Source organism: Asterias amurensis, chromosome 14 (assembly GCF_032118995.1).
Source record: "Asterias amurensis chromosome 14, ASM3211899v1".
Classification (NCBI taxonomy): domain Eukaryota; kingdom Metazoa; phylum Echinodermata; class Asteroidea; order Forcipulatida; family Asteriidae; genus Asterias; species Asterias amurensis.
Window position 1 is genome coordinate 2331192 of NC_092661.1, and position 17580 is coordinate 2348771.

Sequence of the window (17580 nt, forward strand, 5' to 3'; positions counted from 1 at the left end):
AAAATAACACTGTTTGGACTTATCATCGAATTTGCAAGGATAATAATGAAGAAAAAAAACCGAAAAAAAAACACCCTTGTTGCATTACTTTGTGTGCTTCCAGATGCATATGAAATAGGCTGTAAGTCTTTCAGGCTGAAAATGGGGAGTACTTTCGTAGTGAGACCTCTTTCTCAAAAACTACGTTACTTCAGAGGCACCCGGATCTCACAACCCTACTCACAACCGTTTACACTATCAGCTCCCATTGCTAAAGTAAGTTTTTATAGGTAGTGGACACTATTGGTAGTTACTAAAAAATAAATATTAGCATAAAACCTTTCTTGATTACGAGTAATGGGGAGAAGTTAATATCATAAAACATTGTAAGAAACGGCTTCCTCTGAAGTGGAGTACTTTTCGAGAAAGAAATAATTTTTCACGAATTTTGATTTCGAGACCTCAGATTTAGAATTTGAGGTCTCGAAATCAAGCACCTGAAAGCACACAACTTCGTGTGACAAGGGTATTATTTTCTTTCATTAATATCTCGCAACTTCGACGACCGAGTGAGCTCAAGTTTTCACAGGTTTGTTATTTTATATGCACTGTCTTTAAAGGAACACGTTGCCTTGCATCGGTCGAGTTGGTCTTTGAAAAGCGTTTGTAGCCGTTTTTTTTAAAAATAAAATGCATATGGGTAGAAAGGTGTTGTATAAGTAGAAGACAATGATCCACACAAACATGCCTCGAAATTGCACGGTTTTCCTTTTACCTCGTCGACTTACATGGTCGGCCATTTTTGGAGTCAATTAAATTTTGACTCCCTCAATGGCCGACCGTGTTAGTTCGCACACAGTAAAAAGAAAACCACGCATTTTCGAGGCAAACTTGTGTGGATCATTGTATTCTACTTTTAAAACATCTTTCCAACCATGTGCATTTTATAAAAAAGGGTTACAGACGCTTTTTATAGACCAACTCGTCCGATCCAAGGCAACGTGTTCCTTTAAGCTAGTTAACAATGTTATTTTGAGTAAATAATACCAACAATGTCCACTGTGTCCATCAAAACAACGGAATGTCCACAGAGCATGATGAGCAGGCCCGTATTATACAAATATTGAGTGGCTCAGAGTGGAATGGGAGGAATATTATCGCAAGGTAAAATTTGGACTGTTCCATTTCACGAGGCGAAGCCGAGTAAAATGGAACAGTCCAAATTCTGGGGGCGCCCAGAACGCCGGATTTTCTTCGGGCCAAATTGCAAAACTAAGTAACACAAACTTAAATTAATTTTAATAAAAAATTAGCACAACAAAATAATGTCGATGACAACAAACTGCGGCACTGCGACGGAAAAAGTGCCACGCACAAGAAATGCGCCGCACAAAGAAGAAAAAGTGTCGCACAAATCATGGAGCAATAAACAGTTACGGGTAAAACAAATAATGAAGGTGGTACTAATGGAACACCGTACTATTAAGGTGTATCAGCCACACCATTGACGTATAGGAAAAAGTATTTTCAATGGATTTTCTCTACATGTGTAAAGCTAAATCAAACAATAGATTTCAATAACTTCCCCTCACAAAGTTTAAAATATACAACACCCCCACCAGATGGACACAGTTTAGATAATTTGGGCATTTTAGTTACGAAGCAACATTCACCCACATATTTTTTGACACCCCTATGTTTCGTTGCACGTTGGGCCGTCCAATTACGTATAAATAGACAGCTTGAGGGCGCCCTTCACAAAAGTTGTTGATTTTGTCATTGAACAAAAACAAACAAAGTTTATCAAGTTGGCTGGGTTGTTCGACACTTGCCCGACTTTTTGGGCTAGAAACACCAGACACTTTGTACGATTTGTTAGTGAGAAATGCGTTCTTTCCATGTCATTTTTCCTTCCATAGTGACACAGGATTCGGACATTGCATGCAAGGGACGACACGACATCATCAATCTGGTAAAACAACAATAATGATCGAATGCCTCCAATAATAACTGCCAAAAACGGCACGTTTCAAATTGATTACTCAACTTAGTCTTGTCTTTATTATTACACATGGAGAAATTAAAAGATCTAGTTTATTATGCATATGATATGCTTGACATGTCTGGTGTCGGGTGGGGGTTAACCTGGGCTAAGAAAATAAGAGAGGTACTACTGGTAGGGTGTGACTGTGAGTCTACCAAGGACCAACAACATTCAATTCATCCGTTGGGGAGGGGGGGGGGGGGGTCAGGGTAGGGGGGTCATTTGTTGCCGACTCGAATTCGAAACCATTCGACTCTTCAAGCCTTTTAAATTTTATATTTATAATAAGTTTCTAGATAGAAGTAAAACCGGCCACACACTCTCCCTTGATTTACCTCCTCCATGTCATGTCACGCCAGTCAGTCACTCACAGTGTACCATTAATATTTTGCCACGCCCATCCGTCCGGCCAGCAGCAGCATGTCCAACAAATTTTAAAATTAAATGTATAAAAAATATTAAGCAATGTTTGAGCATAAAACTGAAATAATTATACACTAGGCAGGTAGGCCAACTCCTAAAACTATAAATAGAGGTTCGTTTCGATATTGTCTCCATGACAGCGGAGACGGTCGATTATAGCAGAACGAACCTCATAGTTCTAGGAGTACACTAGACCTATAATAGAACTAATGCTGAAGTGTAGGAAGAGACATCTACATGTAGGTAGATCTCTACTACACATCACCTTAAATCTGCTTAAAGCCATTATACACTTTCGGTAAACAGTATTGTCCAAGTCCCACACCTCGTGTATCACAACTTATATATAAAATAACAATCCTGTGGAAATTTAGGCTCAATCGGACATCGGAGTCGGGAGAAAATAACGGGAAAACCCACTCCTGTTTTCGCGCGTTACGCCGTGTCATGACATGTGTTTATAACTTACCGTTTTCTCAAAAAGTAAAGCATTTCATGGACTAATATTTCAAGAGAAGTCTTTCACCATTACCTTCTGTAAACCCTGTAAATTATTTGTAAATCTGTGAACTTTATTTTTTTTGTCTGTACCGAAAGGGTCCAATGGCTTTAACAAAAGTTATTTTACACTGTTTTTATTTTTCTAGGTTAAAAATTCACCTTACTACCAAGATCAAGCTCAGAGGACCCTACTTGCATAATTTCTTCAGGTGCTAAGATGCCAAGACAGTCTTAAAGCAAATATGGGGGATCGATTCATTAACGAAGGAGTAAAATGGATTTTATTGGTGAGTTGCCATTTATTGCATTATTCACGTTTCCTTTTGATATTTCTTCATGGTTCCTGATGTTTGCGAAAAGGAATGCTACAGGTTTATGGTTCTTTTCCAAACAGCAAATTTTGTCAAAAATTTGATTCCACAAAATAGCGGACCGAGTTGTGTCAATAAATTACACATTGCCTAGCCCTATGTGAATCATCGAATACCATTCTTTCCTACATTTTCATTTCATTACAAATGCTATCATCATATTCCAAAGTGCCGAATCTGACAGCAATTGGGCCCTTTATTTAATGACAAATTTTGTTATTTCGATGCAGACACGTTAGTTTGTTGACTAAGAAACATTTCTTAACTCTTTGTTTTTTCACCTGCTAGGTTGTGTGGTTCTTGGCCAACATTTTAGCATGGGTAGTATCCTACATCACATACGCAAATTCAGATGAGTTTTACTACATGCGTCATCTAATGGGGGTAGGTATATAGACCATGTGAACTTTGTTTACAATAAGTGTGACCTTGTGCAATCTTTGAGTATTCTGGCAGGCAAGGTACTGCACTGGCCCTAGTATGGGAAAGTTGACATTTTGTGTCATAATTTCCACATTCATCCAAGAGTTAAAAAAGTAAATGCTGGACAAGTTTTGAGATGTGCCCCCCTTTCATCATATCAAAAGTTTATAAAAATTGGACAGTGCAATCTCCATCAGATTTTATGTTTTCTTCCATTTGGCTGTGTATACAAACCGTGCCTGCAGGAAGTCCAGGCTCTGTAGCTCTTTTGTAAACATGTGATGTCACAGGTCACATCGTCTATAGGCCGCAATTGTTTTGGGAAATCCACCAGACTACAGGTCTTGTAGCTCAACATGTTTACTGGTCCAGAATTTGTTTTACAGTTGACCAGGGTCCAATTTCATAGAGCTGCTAAGCACAAAAATTTGCTTAGCATGAAAGCTTTTGCCGTGATTTTCAGGATAAGCAAACAACAGATGAGTACCTATAACAAGCAGTATGCAACAAATGGAAATTTGGTTGGTAATCTTTTTTTTATCAAGGAAGAAATTTCATGCTAGAAGCAAATTTTTGTGCTAAGCAGCTTTATGAAATTGGGCTCTGAATCAAAACGAGTTGAACAAACATGAAGAAGGTGTCTATTTCATTTGTGTATTGTGTAGGCTACATTGTAAGGGTAATTTGATACTCAACAGAATTGAGAGATATTTATTAGATTTAGCCTATTATTACTCGGCACACTTTTCCTCTTCAGTTGACAACTGCTTCGCTCAAGCTACAAATATAACCAAGGACAGTGGTGCCCTCTGTTGTTGGAATTGATCCAGTTCGATGCCCTGTTGGAATTGCTCACCATTTTGGTGCGAAGGTCTTGAAACCAAGACTACAAAAACATAGGACTCAAACTGCCTCTAGCTACCGGGCCACCTCGGTAGTCTAGTTGGTAAGACACTGCTCTAGAATTGCAAGGGTCATGGGTTCGAATCCCACCCGAGTAACATGCCTGTGATATTTGTTCATAGTACTCGGGAAAGTAATGAGTATACAGTGCTTACACACATCAAATCTAACTCAAAGACTATTGTTATGTGATGAATAATCATGATGATGTCCTGTTATTCTGATCCAGGCGAGTCTTCCTGTCGCTAGAGCCAGCGCAACATGCCTGAATCTCAACAGCATGATGATCCTGCTTCCAGTCTGCAGGAACATCATCTCGTTCTTCAGGGGTTCCTGCGAGACAAATAATGTAAGTCAACAACCAGGGGTCGATTTACACAAAGAGTTAGGACTAGTTCTAATTTAAGACTAGTCCTAGGAGATATTAAAAACTTAAGGCTTAGGACGAGTAACTCATTCTAACTTGAGATAAGACTAGTCTTAACTCCTTGCGAAATCCATCGCAGGGCCCAGTTTCAAAAGCTGTTAAGCAGAAAATTCTGCTTAGCAAATTTCTTGGCTAAGCAAGAAATGACTGAGGTACCAGTCACAGCAATGGTAATTAACTGATGGTGTTCTGGCTGGTAACCTTATTTTTCTAAGCAAAAGTTTGTTATTTGTGCTTAGCAATATTTCTTGCTTAGTCTCTCGATATTCACAAAAAATGGCCCAAGATCAAGGTCAAAACTTCCCTGTCAAACATTAAATAAATAACTTGTTAGAACGAAGCATGAAAACCTTAAAAATTTCCAATATTTGGCCAAAATTCTTTTTGAATTATAACTTTAAACAACTAAATGGAATAAATTTCCTGGCTTTTTCTTTTTTCTTCTAGTATTATCATTGGAACCTATGGCGTCAACCTTCAAAATTTAAAATCTTTAGCCCAAATGCTTTTCAAATAATAACTTTAAACAACTAAATGAAATGAATTTCCCACCTCTTTGACAACTTTTATTTATTTTTCTAGTACTATCGTCGGAATCTACGGCGACAACTCGACAAGAACATCACATTCCACAAAGTCGTGGCCTACTTAATCGTTATCTTCACCATCATGCATGTCGTCAGTCACTGTTTCAACTTTCAACATCTCTACGATGCTGCTAGCGGCGAGAGTGGAGAGCTAGCGTCTGTTCTCAGCCTACGAACGACGGCAAACGGAGCTAAACTTAATCCCATTAGAGTTATTTCAAAGGTGATTCTTGCTACTTAAAGGCACTGGGGACGATTTCACAAAGACAGGCCTAACTTAGGACTAGGAATCTTAAAGGCAGTGGACACTGTTGGTAATTGTCAAAGACCAGTCTTCTCACTTGCTGTATCTCAACATATACATAAAATAACAAACCTGTGAAAATTTGAGCTCAATTGGTCGTCGAAGTTGCGAGATAATAATGAAAGAAAAAAACAACCTTGTCACACGAAGTTGTGTGCTTTCAGATGTAAGTTGATTTCGAAACCTCATCTAATTCTGAGGTCTTGAAATTACTTCTTTCTCGAAAAATACTCCACTTCAGAGGGAGCCGTTTCTCACAGTGTTTTATACTATCAACCTCTCCCCATTACTCGTCAGTAAGAAAGGTTTTATGCTAATGATTATTTTTAGGATTTACCAATAGTGTCCAATGCCTTTAAGGAGTGATTAGAAAGTTTAGACCAGTCCTAGTTAGGATGAGTAACACCTAATGAGTAACTCATCCTAACTCGAGATAAGAAAAACATTGCCCTTTGATTTCCACTTTTTTTATCAAAAACTTGACAGATAAACTATATTACATACCACTTCATTCAAAGTGAGTAGGGATTCATTTCATGGCCAAAAACTTGTACAAAAGGTAACAATAGTTATATTTTGAATTTGTTACCCACATTTTGTGTTAATCAACTTTGTTTTATACTTCTCATTTTCAGAATAGCTTAGGTCTTGGACTGGTAGAGAAAGCTTTGGTCCTTCTACCTGGATGGACTGGTGCAGTCTTATCTTTAGTCCTTATATTAATGTTCTCAAGCGCTACAGAGTTTATCAGGTAAGACGGATCTTCCTACAAAATTTATTTCCTCAAGCACAGAAATTAGTAAATTTGTTGAGTCTTGTTGTCCCTCACATCTTTAAGGGTGGTTGCGATGGTGGTGGTTTTATTTTTTTGTCGTACAATTTATTCAGTGACAGTTGGGTAAACTTGGGTGTGATCCCTGGCTACATGGTTGTATGGCTTCTGACTGGCACCTCCAAACAAAATTGACAAAATGTGGAGTTGCCAACATAAGAGCACGATGGCTCATTTGGTAGAGTGCTGGCACATTAAACTGGAGTTCGTTGGCAATTTTTCTTTGTTTCACCCAACCAATTTCTGTAATGAAAGTTGGGTAACCTCGTGTGTGATCTGTGGCTACAGTGTAACTAACGGTTGTATGACTTCTGACTGGCACCTTCAAACAAAATTGACAAAATAGGGAGTTGCCAACATTAGAGCTAGATTTCTCAGTTGGTAGAGCGCTGACATGTTAAACTGGAGGTCGTTGGTTCAAATCCCCCTCTAGTCAATTTTCTTTGTTCCACCCCAAAGTAAACAAACATTTCTAGACATTCATTCAAAGGATTTTAGAAGCAAGAGATTGAACTTGCCATAGTCCATCCTGGGTGTGACTTTCCGGAAATGTGGGCAACAGTGAAGGAAGTGGCTTGGGGGTCTATCCAGCTAATCACTTCCTGGAGTTGTATTCAGTAACATTGTGGACAACAAGATTGCATAAATTATGCTGAGATTTCCTTTTAAAGACACTGGACACTATTGGTAATTGTCAAAGACCAGTCTTCTCACTTGGTGTACATAGTATGTATCTCAACATATGCACAAAACAACAAACCTGTGGAAATTTGAACTCAACTGGTTGTCGAAGTTGCGTGATAATAATGAAAGAAAGAAAAAACAACCTTGTTGCACAAGTTGTGTGCTTTCAGATACTTTATTTCGGGACCTCTAATCTAATTCTGAGTTCTCGAAATCAAATTCGTGGAAAATTACTTCTTTCTCGAAAACTATTTACCTCAGAGGGAGCCGTTTCTCACAATGTTTTATACCATCAACCTCTCCCTATTACTCGTCACCAAGAAAGGTTTTATGCTAATAATTATTTTGAGTAATTACAAATAGTGTCCACTGCCTTTAAACATGGAGTTTATTGCTCCATGCTTTAAAGAGTCTGTCTGTGTTTGGTAATGACGCTGAAAATAAATAGCTATAAAAACTTTCCTGGCAGGAAGTACAGAAGCTTTGTATGATAAAATGCATCTTGAGAAAAATTTCACTCCGAAGTATTGCATTTGTTGAAAAATAAATCACTTTTTATTCCCCAAAATTGATATGTAAGAAGCATTATTTGATATATTGTTTTGTGGGTGTTTTGTCTCTTTTGTAGGAGGTCCTATTTTGAGACGTTCTGGTTCACCCATCATCTTTTTGTTCTCTACTTTGCTATGATCCTTGCTCATGGTGCACTGTAAGTTTATCCCTCATATACTCCAATAATAATAATAATAATAATAGTGGCTTCCTATATAACTTGCATATCTGTCCCAAAGTGACGCTCTAAGCGCTTAACATACAGTGTTTCCCTGCTAGGTATTTTGGAGCTACGTTTGAAGTATGAGATCAATTCATATTAATGTTCTGGTTTAATAATATAATATTAATAATAATAATAACACCGGGGTGAATCCCTTATCTTTTTGATACTAAGTGCACTGGCTTCTTTTAAATGCGTAACACAACACACATGACCAATGGCTTTACTTCCCATGCGAAGGATGAAGCATCATGCTTAAGGACGCTTAAGTGTCTTGCTTAAGGACACAGGTGTCACAAGTGGGACTCAAACCCACACCCTGCCGATCAAAACGGCAGAATTTAAATCCGGTGCTCTTAACTGCTGGCCATGACACGCCACAGACTTTAATAATATGAGTTATGTATTTTATTTGGTTGCTCTGTGTTAATTTCATATGAGATAGTGGTTAAAGACAGTGGACACTAGTGGTAAATGTCATACACCAGTCTTCTCACTTGGTGTATCTCAACATATGCATGAAATAACAAACCTGTGAAAATTTGGACTCAATCGGTCGTAGAAGTTGGGAGATAATAATGAAAGAAAAAACACCCTTGTCACACGAAGTTGTGTGCGTTTGGATGGTTGATTTCGGGACCGAGAGTTCTAAACTTGAGGTCTCTAAATCAAATTCGTGGAAAATTACTTCTTTCTCGAAAACTATGTCACTTCAGAGGGAGCTGTTTCTCACAATGTTTTATACTATCAACCTCTCCCAATTACTCGTAATCAAGAAAGGTTTTATGATGATAATTATTTTGAGTAATTACCAATAGTGTCCACTGCCTTTAAAAGGTATTCCTTTGGATCACTCTACATGAGAGTTAATCACTGTAAAAAACTTATTCTCTAAAGAGCACTGGAGAGCCGTCACAGGCCATTATTTCATTTCTGAAACCATCTTCTTGGTTTGTATCTATCTAGAGGAGTTGTGAGTTCACAATCCAACGTAGCTCAGCATGACCCTAAGGTTTGTTATGAATTGTATGCAGCCTGGCCATCGGAGCAGTGTCCGAATCCAGAGTTCGTAAACGGATCAGCATCAGTGAGTAATAACTAGTTTTGTGTATTTTTTTGGGGGGGGGGGGGGGTAAAAATAATATCAACTTCAGTGTACATTTTGAGACAACAAGACGCCTCGCAATAATATTGGTCATTATGCCAGAAAGGTTGTGCCATTATTGATCAGATTAAATTTTCAAAGATTAAACATGTGACTTGCGTGATACCAGGCCATTTTTCATTTATGCAAAGGACACTTCTAGTGGAAGATGGGAAATTTGGAAGGGCACCAAGGCAATGAATTGGGCTCAGCAACAGAGGTCAGGGCCTCCGTGGCCTCCTTGTAATTTCTGTGAAAGTGTGAATGTTTTTCCTAATGGATGTTGCCTGGAACCGGTGGCCTGTGGATTACCCAAACATGCACAGCCCTGAGGTCAAGCGAAAACTTTTTTTTTTTGGAGTCAAGTTTTTTTAATAATTTTTTCTTCTTGATGTATTGATGCAGAGTTGGAAGTGGCTGTTGTTTCCGATGGTGTGTTACGTTTTTGAGAGGATCTTTAGACTTTACAGAGCCTGGCAGACCATCATAATCACAAAGGTACGGTGAGATAAACTCTAGTAGTTTTTGGAATTGGATCTGTAATCTCAGTGCTCCTATTAAAGCCAAACGGGAAGAGAGAAGAAAAAGAAGAAATTTCAGTTTGAGATGTGGGAGGAAAACCTTTGAGGATTATTCCAGGGAGAACCAACATAGTCAAGTAGGGACTGAAAACCCATTCCACATAGTGCCCCCGGAGGGATTCGAATCGGGGACCCAGAGGTGGAAGGCGAGGCAAGACACCACTCTGACCAAGCAGTTGATCTTAGGGTGTCGTGGCCGAGCGGATAAGAGCACCAAACTCAAGCTCTGGTGCTTCTGTTCAGCAGAGTGTGGGTTCGAATCCAGGTCATGAAACTTGTGTCCCTCAGTAAGACACTTGGCTATAATTGCTTCTGTTCACCCAGGGGTAAATAGGTACCTGCGAGGGTAGAGATGGTTCTTGCTATAGGTTTAGCTGAGAAGTGTATACTCCCCAGGGAGCTGAGATGGTTTAAGGAATGATTTAAGGCCCAGTGACCAGAGGTAATCATGTTGAAAGGGCTTGGAGACACCTTTCGGGTGTGAAATGCGCTATATAAAAACTGGGTATCACTACTTTTATAATTATCCTAAATATAATAAATAAATATTTTTATAAACGCCTTCTTGTTATTTCTCCTTGTCTCAGGTTGTCCAACATCCATCTAATGTCATCGAGCTCCAGATGAAGAAACAAGGCTTTAAGATGCTGCCCGGTCAATACATCTTTCTTCTGTGCCCGTCCATATCAAGAATACAGTGGCATCCGTTTACATTGACATCGGTAAGCCAAAACCCTTCATGAATATTCATCGTCTGGTAATAATTATTCATGAGATGATGATACACGTTTTATAATCTTTTAATGAAGACTTCATCTCGGTGCACCATTTTTCCCAGTGCATTCATAACCCCTGGCTTTGAAATCTAAATCTAAATACATTGGATACATTGGATCTTTTCCGTGCCGGAGAACGTGGGCAGCGCACCCACCAAGTCATGTATCTCTCGTCCCTCACCTCTGGAATGGGAAACACTGAAAAACAACCCTGATTAGGCAAGCAAAAGGGAATGCTCCTCGTGAATGCTTGTTACAAACTGAGCAATTGTAGGCGCTTGCAAGCCAATGCATCTGTCAAAACGGTGTTTTGCACACCCCACTTCAAATGAGTTCCATGGTCACCCACAACTTCATGTAACTAGACATGTCACAAGAACAAAGCAGAATGAGAGGGGACCAGTTTCTCTTTGACTTGATTCCTCTTTAAAACATCTAGGCACCTGAGGAGGACTATTTAAGCATTCATGTCCGCATCGTCGGTGACTGGACAATGAAACTGAAGGAGAGTGTAGGAGGGGACCAAGAAGGAGAGCAGCCAGTAGCACGGTTACCCAAGTAAGAATTCGCTTTCATTAATAGAGTTATGTAGAACCAGTGACAGGTTACCCAAGTAAGAATTTGCTTTCATTAATAGAGTTATGTAGAACCAGTGACACGGTTACCCAAGTAAGAATTCGCTTTCATTCATAGAGTTATGTAGAACCAGTGACAGGTTTTACCAAAGTAAGAATTTGCTTTTATTCATAGAGTTATGTAGAACCAGTGACAGGTTACCCAAGTAAGAATTCGCTTTTACTCATTTTATCCATATAGAACAAGTGGCACGGTTTTACAATTTATAACCCATCTCATAGAGACCCAAGTAAGAATTCCAAATATTACCCAAGTAGGAATTTAGAATTTGGGTTGATAGCCCAAATTAAGTTGATTTCAAATGCTTGCCTCTCATAATAATTTATTTATGTATCCTGCTCTCAGTAGGACATTATAATTGAATGATATAAAGTTTTTTTTTTTTTTACTTTTCACAAAACCAATTTGTTACTTTTTTTGTAGAGTTGCTATTGATGGACCGTTTGGGACGGCGAGTATTGACATATTTGAATATGAAGTTGGAATCTGTGTTGGGGCAGGCATCGGCGTCACACCATTCGCATCTATCCTTAAATCAATCTCGTAAGTTCACGTTGTCGTTAAAATAACTATATTGATGCTTTCCGAGTCTCTTTAGGGAAAATCTCTTGTATCTGCTTCTGCCTCTCAACGTCTTCAAGATGTTCAGAATTAAACATTCAACAAATTTCCCTGAGTCCTGACATTTCTTGTACCCTTGGAAAGAATCACAAATCAAATCCAGACCCATTGCATTTTTAACAAGGGCGGACGCCATTTTGGTCAGCAAATGTTTTGTTACAATATTGATACAAATGATAGCAATTGTCTTTGTCTTCACTGATTTGTTGTTACACAAAAAGAATTGCTTACTGCAATGGCCGCATCTATTACATACTTCACATTTCAGTCCAATTTTTTCCCCTCTTGCATGAGTTTTAAAGCTGGTATATGTAGTGACTTGTTCGAGATTGGGGTGGGAGTTCATTCCATAGTGCTGGGCCAGAGTTAGACTTGATGTCAAGTCGTTAGCGTTGCGACAAACATACATTCTGCAGTTCATGCAACAGTCACAGTGTGATTATCGTTCATGCAACGGTCGTATGTAGCGTGTGGCAAGGTCCGTCAGCAGCTTTACTGACTCGCAACATACTGTAGCTACACCGCGGTTAAAAATTACCGACTTGATTTCAAGACTAGGCCAGAGTGTGAGAAGGAGCGTATTCTAATCTGCCATTTCTTCCCGACAGTGAACGGATCTTAACCCCTGACTCCGATCTCAAACTCAAGAAGGTGTACTTCTTCTGGATCTGTCGAGACACCAACGCCTTTGAGTGGTTCACGGAGCTCCTGACATCGCTAGAGACCAGATTGGCTGAGAGCGGTCGCAGCGAGTTTCTTGAGTATCATATCTACTTAACAAGAGGATGGAGTCACAGACAGGTAAATAATGACACGTTAATCCAAAGGCCGTTGGTCCAACTTTCGCCATAAAGTTTTCTTTTAAATTGTTAAAAAGTTACCCTGTTACTGATCTATGTGGTATTTAAAATATACGTCGCACCCTTCTGTTGTTGCTTCCCAGGTTGTAGCATAAGCTTGGGTGTGATCCCTGGCTACTAGGCAGTTACAGGTTGTAAGGCTTCTGACTGGCACCCTCGAAAAAGATATTGAGAAAATAGGGAGACCGCAAACATAGTGTTAGACAGTTCAGTGGGTAGAGCGGTGGCACGTTAATCCAGAGGTCATTGGTTCAAATCCACAACCAATTGTCTTGAAGGAGATTTGTCTCTTGGATCCATTCTGGCCTCACACATTCGTGTCATGGCCGAGCAGTTAAGAGCACCGGATTCAAGCTCTGGTGTTTGATCAGCAGAGTGTGGGTTCGAATCCCAGTCGTGACACTTGCTACGTAAAATTGGGGAGGTAGTGCTTTCTGCTCTACCGGCCAGACTTCGGACTGATGATACCCAAGCTTACATCCGTATGGACTGTAAAAGGGGTAACCCTGTTTCAGCCCTAGGAGTAGGTGGCAACAGCCTCTGGACAAAAATAATTGTAGCCCACACCTTGAAGTGGCCTTCAGGCCTTGTGTGTCTGGCGACTTGCAAAAAAACAAAAAAACATCATCTGAAAGGATTGAGCATTTGAAACAAGTTGAGCAGCAGGTTAGCACAGTTTGTAGTAAAGCCCACAGGTCAAGTCAAGAAGTCACGGTGTTTACTTGGATTTCTATAATTTTTATTCTGGTCTTAAAGAAGACACAGTTAACATTTTGAACAAAAATCCTTGTGGTCTTGTTGGTTTCCACCCCAAATTTGAGTCCTGAATATAGGGCCAAATATCCACAGTTTGAAAGTAAACAAGTTATACAACACACAATTAGATCTTCGTCAGGTTTGATGTTCTGCTCATTGTCTTAAAGCCATTATACACTTTCGGTACAGAAAAAAAAAAAAAAAAAAAGTTCACAGATTTACAAATAACTTACAGGGTTTACAGAAGGTAATGGTGAAAGACTTCTCTTGAATTATTATTCCATGAAATGCTGTACTTTTAAAGAAAACATTAAAACGATATCAATTCTTGATATCGAGAATTACGAATTTATTTTAAACACATGTCATGACACAGCGAAACGTGTGGAAACAAGGGTGGGTTTTCCTGTTATTTCCTCCCGACTGGTGACCGATCAAGCCTAAATTTGCACAGGTTTGTTATTTTATATAAAAGTTGTGATACACGAAGTGTGGGCCTTGGGCAACACTGTTTACCGAAAGTGTCTAATGGCTTAACGAACCTCTTGCTGTTGCTTTCTCTTCCAGGCTAAGAATATCTACCTACAGGAAGAGCAGGAGGTAGACGCCATCACAGGACTAAGACAGAAGACCAACTACGGCCGGCCGAAATGGGACGACACGTTCAAGAAGATTGCCCAAGATAATCCAGGGTAAGAAAGAAAGAATTTTGGTTAAGTAGATTTTTTTAATTTTAAGTCGATGTGTGCTTTTTCTCCAAGAGCAAGTAGACACCGTGTTCAGCTGAAACTTTTACACGTGACTTTGATTGTGTCTTTATAATTTTGTGAAAATATAATAAGCTAGTGCAAACTGCTTACACATCAAAACGACTTTCCAGGGAAAACTCAAGCAGTCAGGTAGGGACTGAAAAACCAATCCACATAGTTGCCCTAAAGGGATTTGAACCGGGGTCCTCGAGGTGTAAGCGAGGAAAGTAACCATACTTAGGCTCTGTCTCCGGCTTGCTGCGTCTGGAGTGGAAATGCAGCTCTACCAAGCCTATACTTTTTGGAGCAGCGTGTACTTTGCACGAGGTGGTGATTCGAACATCGTTAGGGTGCCTTAGGGAGCCCAAGCCCAACCAGATAGCCCGGTTCTAGTCTCATTCCTGTCTGAATCACTTTGTTTTTCCAGAAAGAACGCCGGGGTGTTTTTCTGTGGGCCGAAGAGTTTATCAAGTGTGCTACACAAATGCTGCAATCGTCATGCCAGCATGAAAGCAGATGGCTGCCGCTTCTTCTATAATAAGGAGAACTTCTAAAATAAAAATTACAATTATTTACTTTTAGAAGACAATCATGGTTGGTATGGTACTTTTGATATAAATGTAGTAAATTAGTATAAAACCGTGCCTGTATTTTTATGTAGGCCACATTTGACCCTGCCACCAACCGGCAGGACCAAGGTTATACAGGTGCTTAACATTTTCAGATACCATGCCTTAAAGTAATCCACAGCAATTGTTGGTGCCCTGTGCTTTTGATGTGGTACTCTTTGCAAAAGTCCGATACAACTTAACATTTTCCTGAAAGAAGTGCCTCTAAAGAGAGAGAAAATTGTTGTGCCCCTTCAAGAGCGAAATTCAGGACCAGCAATCGGGCATGTGAGTAACTATCCATGAAAAAAGAGGAAAACCGAGCAAGAATAAAAGAGGAAAAGACAGTAATTCCTATACTTTTTGTACACAGAGAGTTAAGGAAAAAAGAGGAAAATTAAAACCCCAAAGAGAGGAAATCAGCTGAAAAGAGGAAGTCTCACATGCCTGAGTAATACCATCATTGACCATAGACAGCATTAATTGACAAAGATGTGGAACTGAAGAGTACCCAAACCTAAATATAGACCATGTGAACCTTGTTTACAATAAGTGTGACCTTGTACATTCTTTAAGTATTCTGGCAAGCACTGTACTACACTGGTCCTATGGGAAAGTTGACATTTTGTGTCATAATTTCCACATAAAACCAAGAGTTATGAAAGTAAAAGCTGGACGAGTTTTGAGATGTGCCTCCTTTAATCAAATCAAAAGTTGATAAGAATTAGACAGTGCAATCTGCATAAAATATAAGATTTTACGTCTTCTTCCATTGAGCTGTGTACAATTCATGCCTGCAGGAAGTGCAGGCTCTGTGGCTCTTTTGTAAACATGTGATGTCACAGGTCACATCGTCTATAATGCCTGTTTTTATAAAGGAGTAGCTTTGTCCGTGGTCTTACTGTCCTTAGCGTAGCTTACTATCGTTGGAAATAGACATGGTCGTCTGGTTGAGTCGTATGTAGTATTTTGTAGGAAACTGAAAATAAATATTTATTGGGACCACAGTTGATACTGCCACCGCTAACCCTAACCCTCCGATTTTAGCAGATTTCTGTTCAGAAAAAGAGAAGTTACACTCACATTATTCCTTAAAAATGAGATCCGAGTCTTTCACTGGAAATTATAAAGTGTGCTTTGTTTATTAAGTCAAACATTTTAAAGGAAAGAATTTTTTTATATCATATCATGTACTTATTAAAACGGTATCTATTTATTGGAAGTGACGAATAATGTGATTTTTGACCTGTAAATTGTAGAATTTACAATCAGTATTTACCAACAGTGCCTTTATGATTTTTAAGCTGATTTGTAGAGACTGAATATGTAATTTGAGAAAGTACAGACGGGTGGTGTAATCAGGGATTTAGGAAAAACTGTCTTCATCAAGTTATAAACCACAAGGGAAACTGTCTGGGTAGTTTTGATTGAATTCGGGGTTGTAAAAAGAAAAATTTACCAGAGTGGGATTTGGACCTGCGACCTTTGGGTTAATGTTCCAAGGTGTTTCTGCGGTGTCGGTTCTGTGCGACGATGATTTTCTATTTTCTTGACTTTATCAGTATTTATGAGTGGAATATTTTCCCTAGGAAGGGGAGGGGGGGGGGGGGAGACTAGTTTGGTATGAACTTTACGACCAGTGAGCTTTCAGACTGAAAATTATAATTTGTTTATATAAAAACAACCATTCCTGCTGTACATGTGTATGCACGTACACGTGTTGTGTGCATGCACAATGATGGCATGTGTATCTATTTTTAGTGCGCTGCGTTTAAGAGGAGATTTGGATAATACGAGGAAAATGGGCCAGTCCGGTGGACCTCGTATTAATGGGAGTCGACTGTACTTAGTTTTAAAAATATAGCAAACTAAATTTTGTTGACTATGAAATCATTATTAAGTGTCAAATTAATGCAATGTTATATGGATCACGACTTATTAAATCGGAATATTTTGATAATTTTATACAGAATTTTGAATTATAAATGACAACCAAATAATTAAGAGGTGACACAAAATCAGTTGAGTTTAGTAGACTTCCAGATACTGGATTTATTTATTCAAATTTGTATGAATTCTATTGTACCAGAATAAAAATGGTTTGGTGCTACCCAACATGGTAGTACACAAAGATGAAGAATTTAATGTACATTTATTGAGTGTCGACCCTCCCCCCCCCACAAAAACAACAACAAATGTAAGTCAACAATAAGGAATAAACATCAATCCCCAATCCCCCCCCCCTCCCACCCGGAAAAAAAGACATGCACAAATAAGAAATGCAAAAAAGGTACCAGACTTTTTTTTACTTGCGAGCCTCACTTTGGCTCGCATAGCCATACACACAAATAGACCAATAAGGCTGTTGAGTAGTGTATTGTAGCGAGTAACCAGCTTATTGTAGTTGGACCCTGACTGCCGTAATCTGGTCCTTCAGGAACATGAAAAACATTGTAAATTTCTCACCCCTGTGAAGTGTAGGGGTACCTGACTATTAGAAACCCGAACCTCGCTTTGGCACGCATAGCCACACTCACAAATAGACCAACATGGCTGTAGAGTAGTGTACTGTACCCAGTAACCAGCTTATGGTAGT

At 39.2% G+C, this 17580-nt stretch overlaps 1 protein-coding gene across 1 annotated transcript; it reads left to right on the forward strand.

The window, feature by feature from the left end:
* The first annotated feature begins 1776 nt into the window (after positions 1-1776).
* LOC139947084 (NADPH oxidase 3-like) lies at positions 1777-17150 on the forward strand. The gene is made up of 15 exons (XM_071944919.1): positions 1777-1951; positions 3094-3234; positions 3607-3702; positions 4874-4993; positions 5654-5881; positions 6598-6713; positions 8107-8187; positions 9220-9340; positions 9803-9895; positions 10566-10700; positions 11194-11312; positions 11814-11933; positions 12620-12812; positions 14195-14319; positions 14804-17150. The coding sequence occupies exons 2-15, from the start codon at positions 3190-3192 to the stop codon at positions 14928-14930; spliced, it is 1719 nt and encodes a 572-aa protein (XP_071801020.1). The 5' UTR covers positions 1777-1951; positions 3094-3189; the 3' UTR covers positions 14931-17150.
* The last annotated feature ends 430 nt before the right edge of the window (positions 17151-17580 follow it).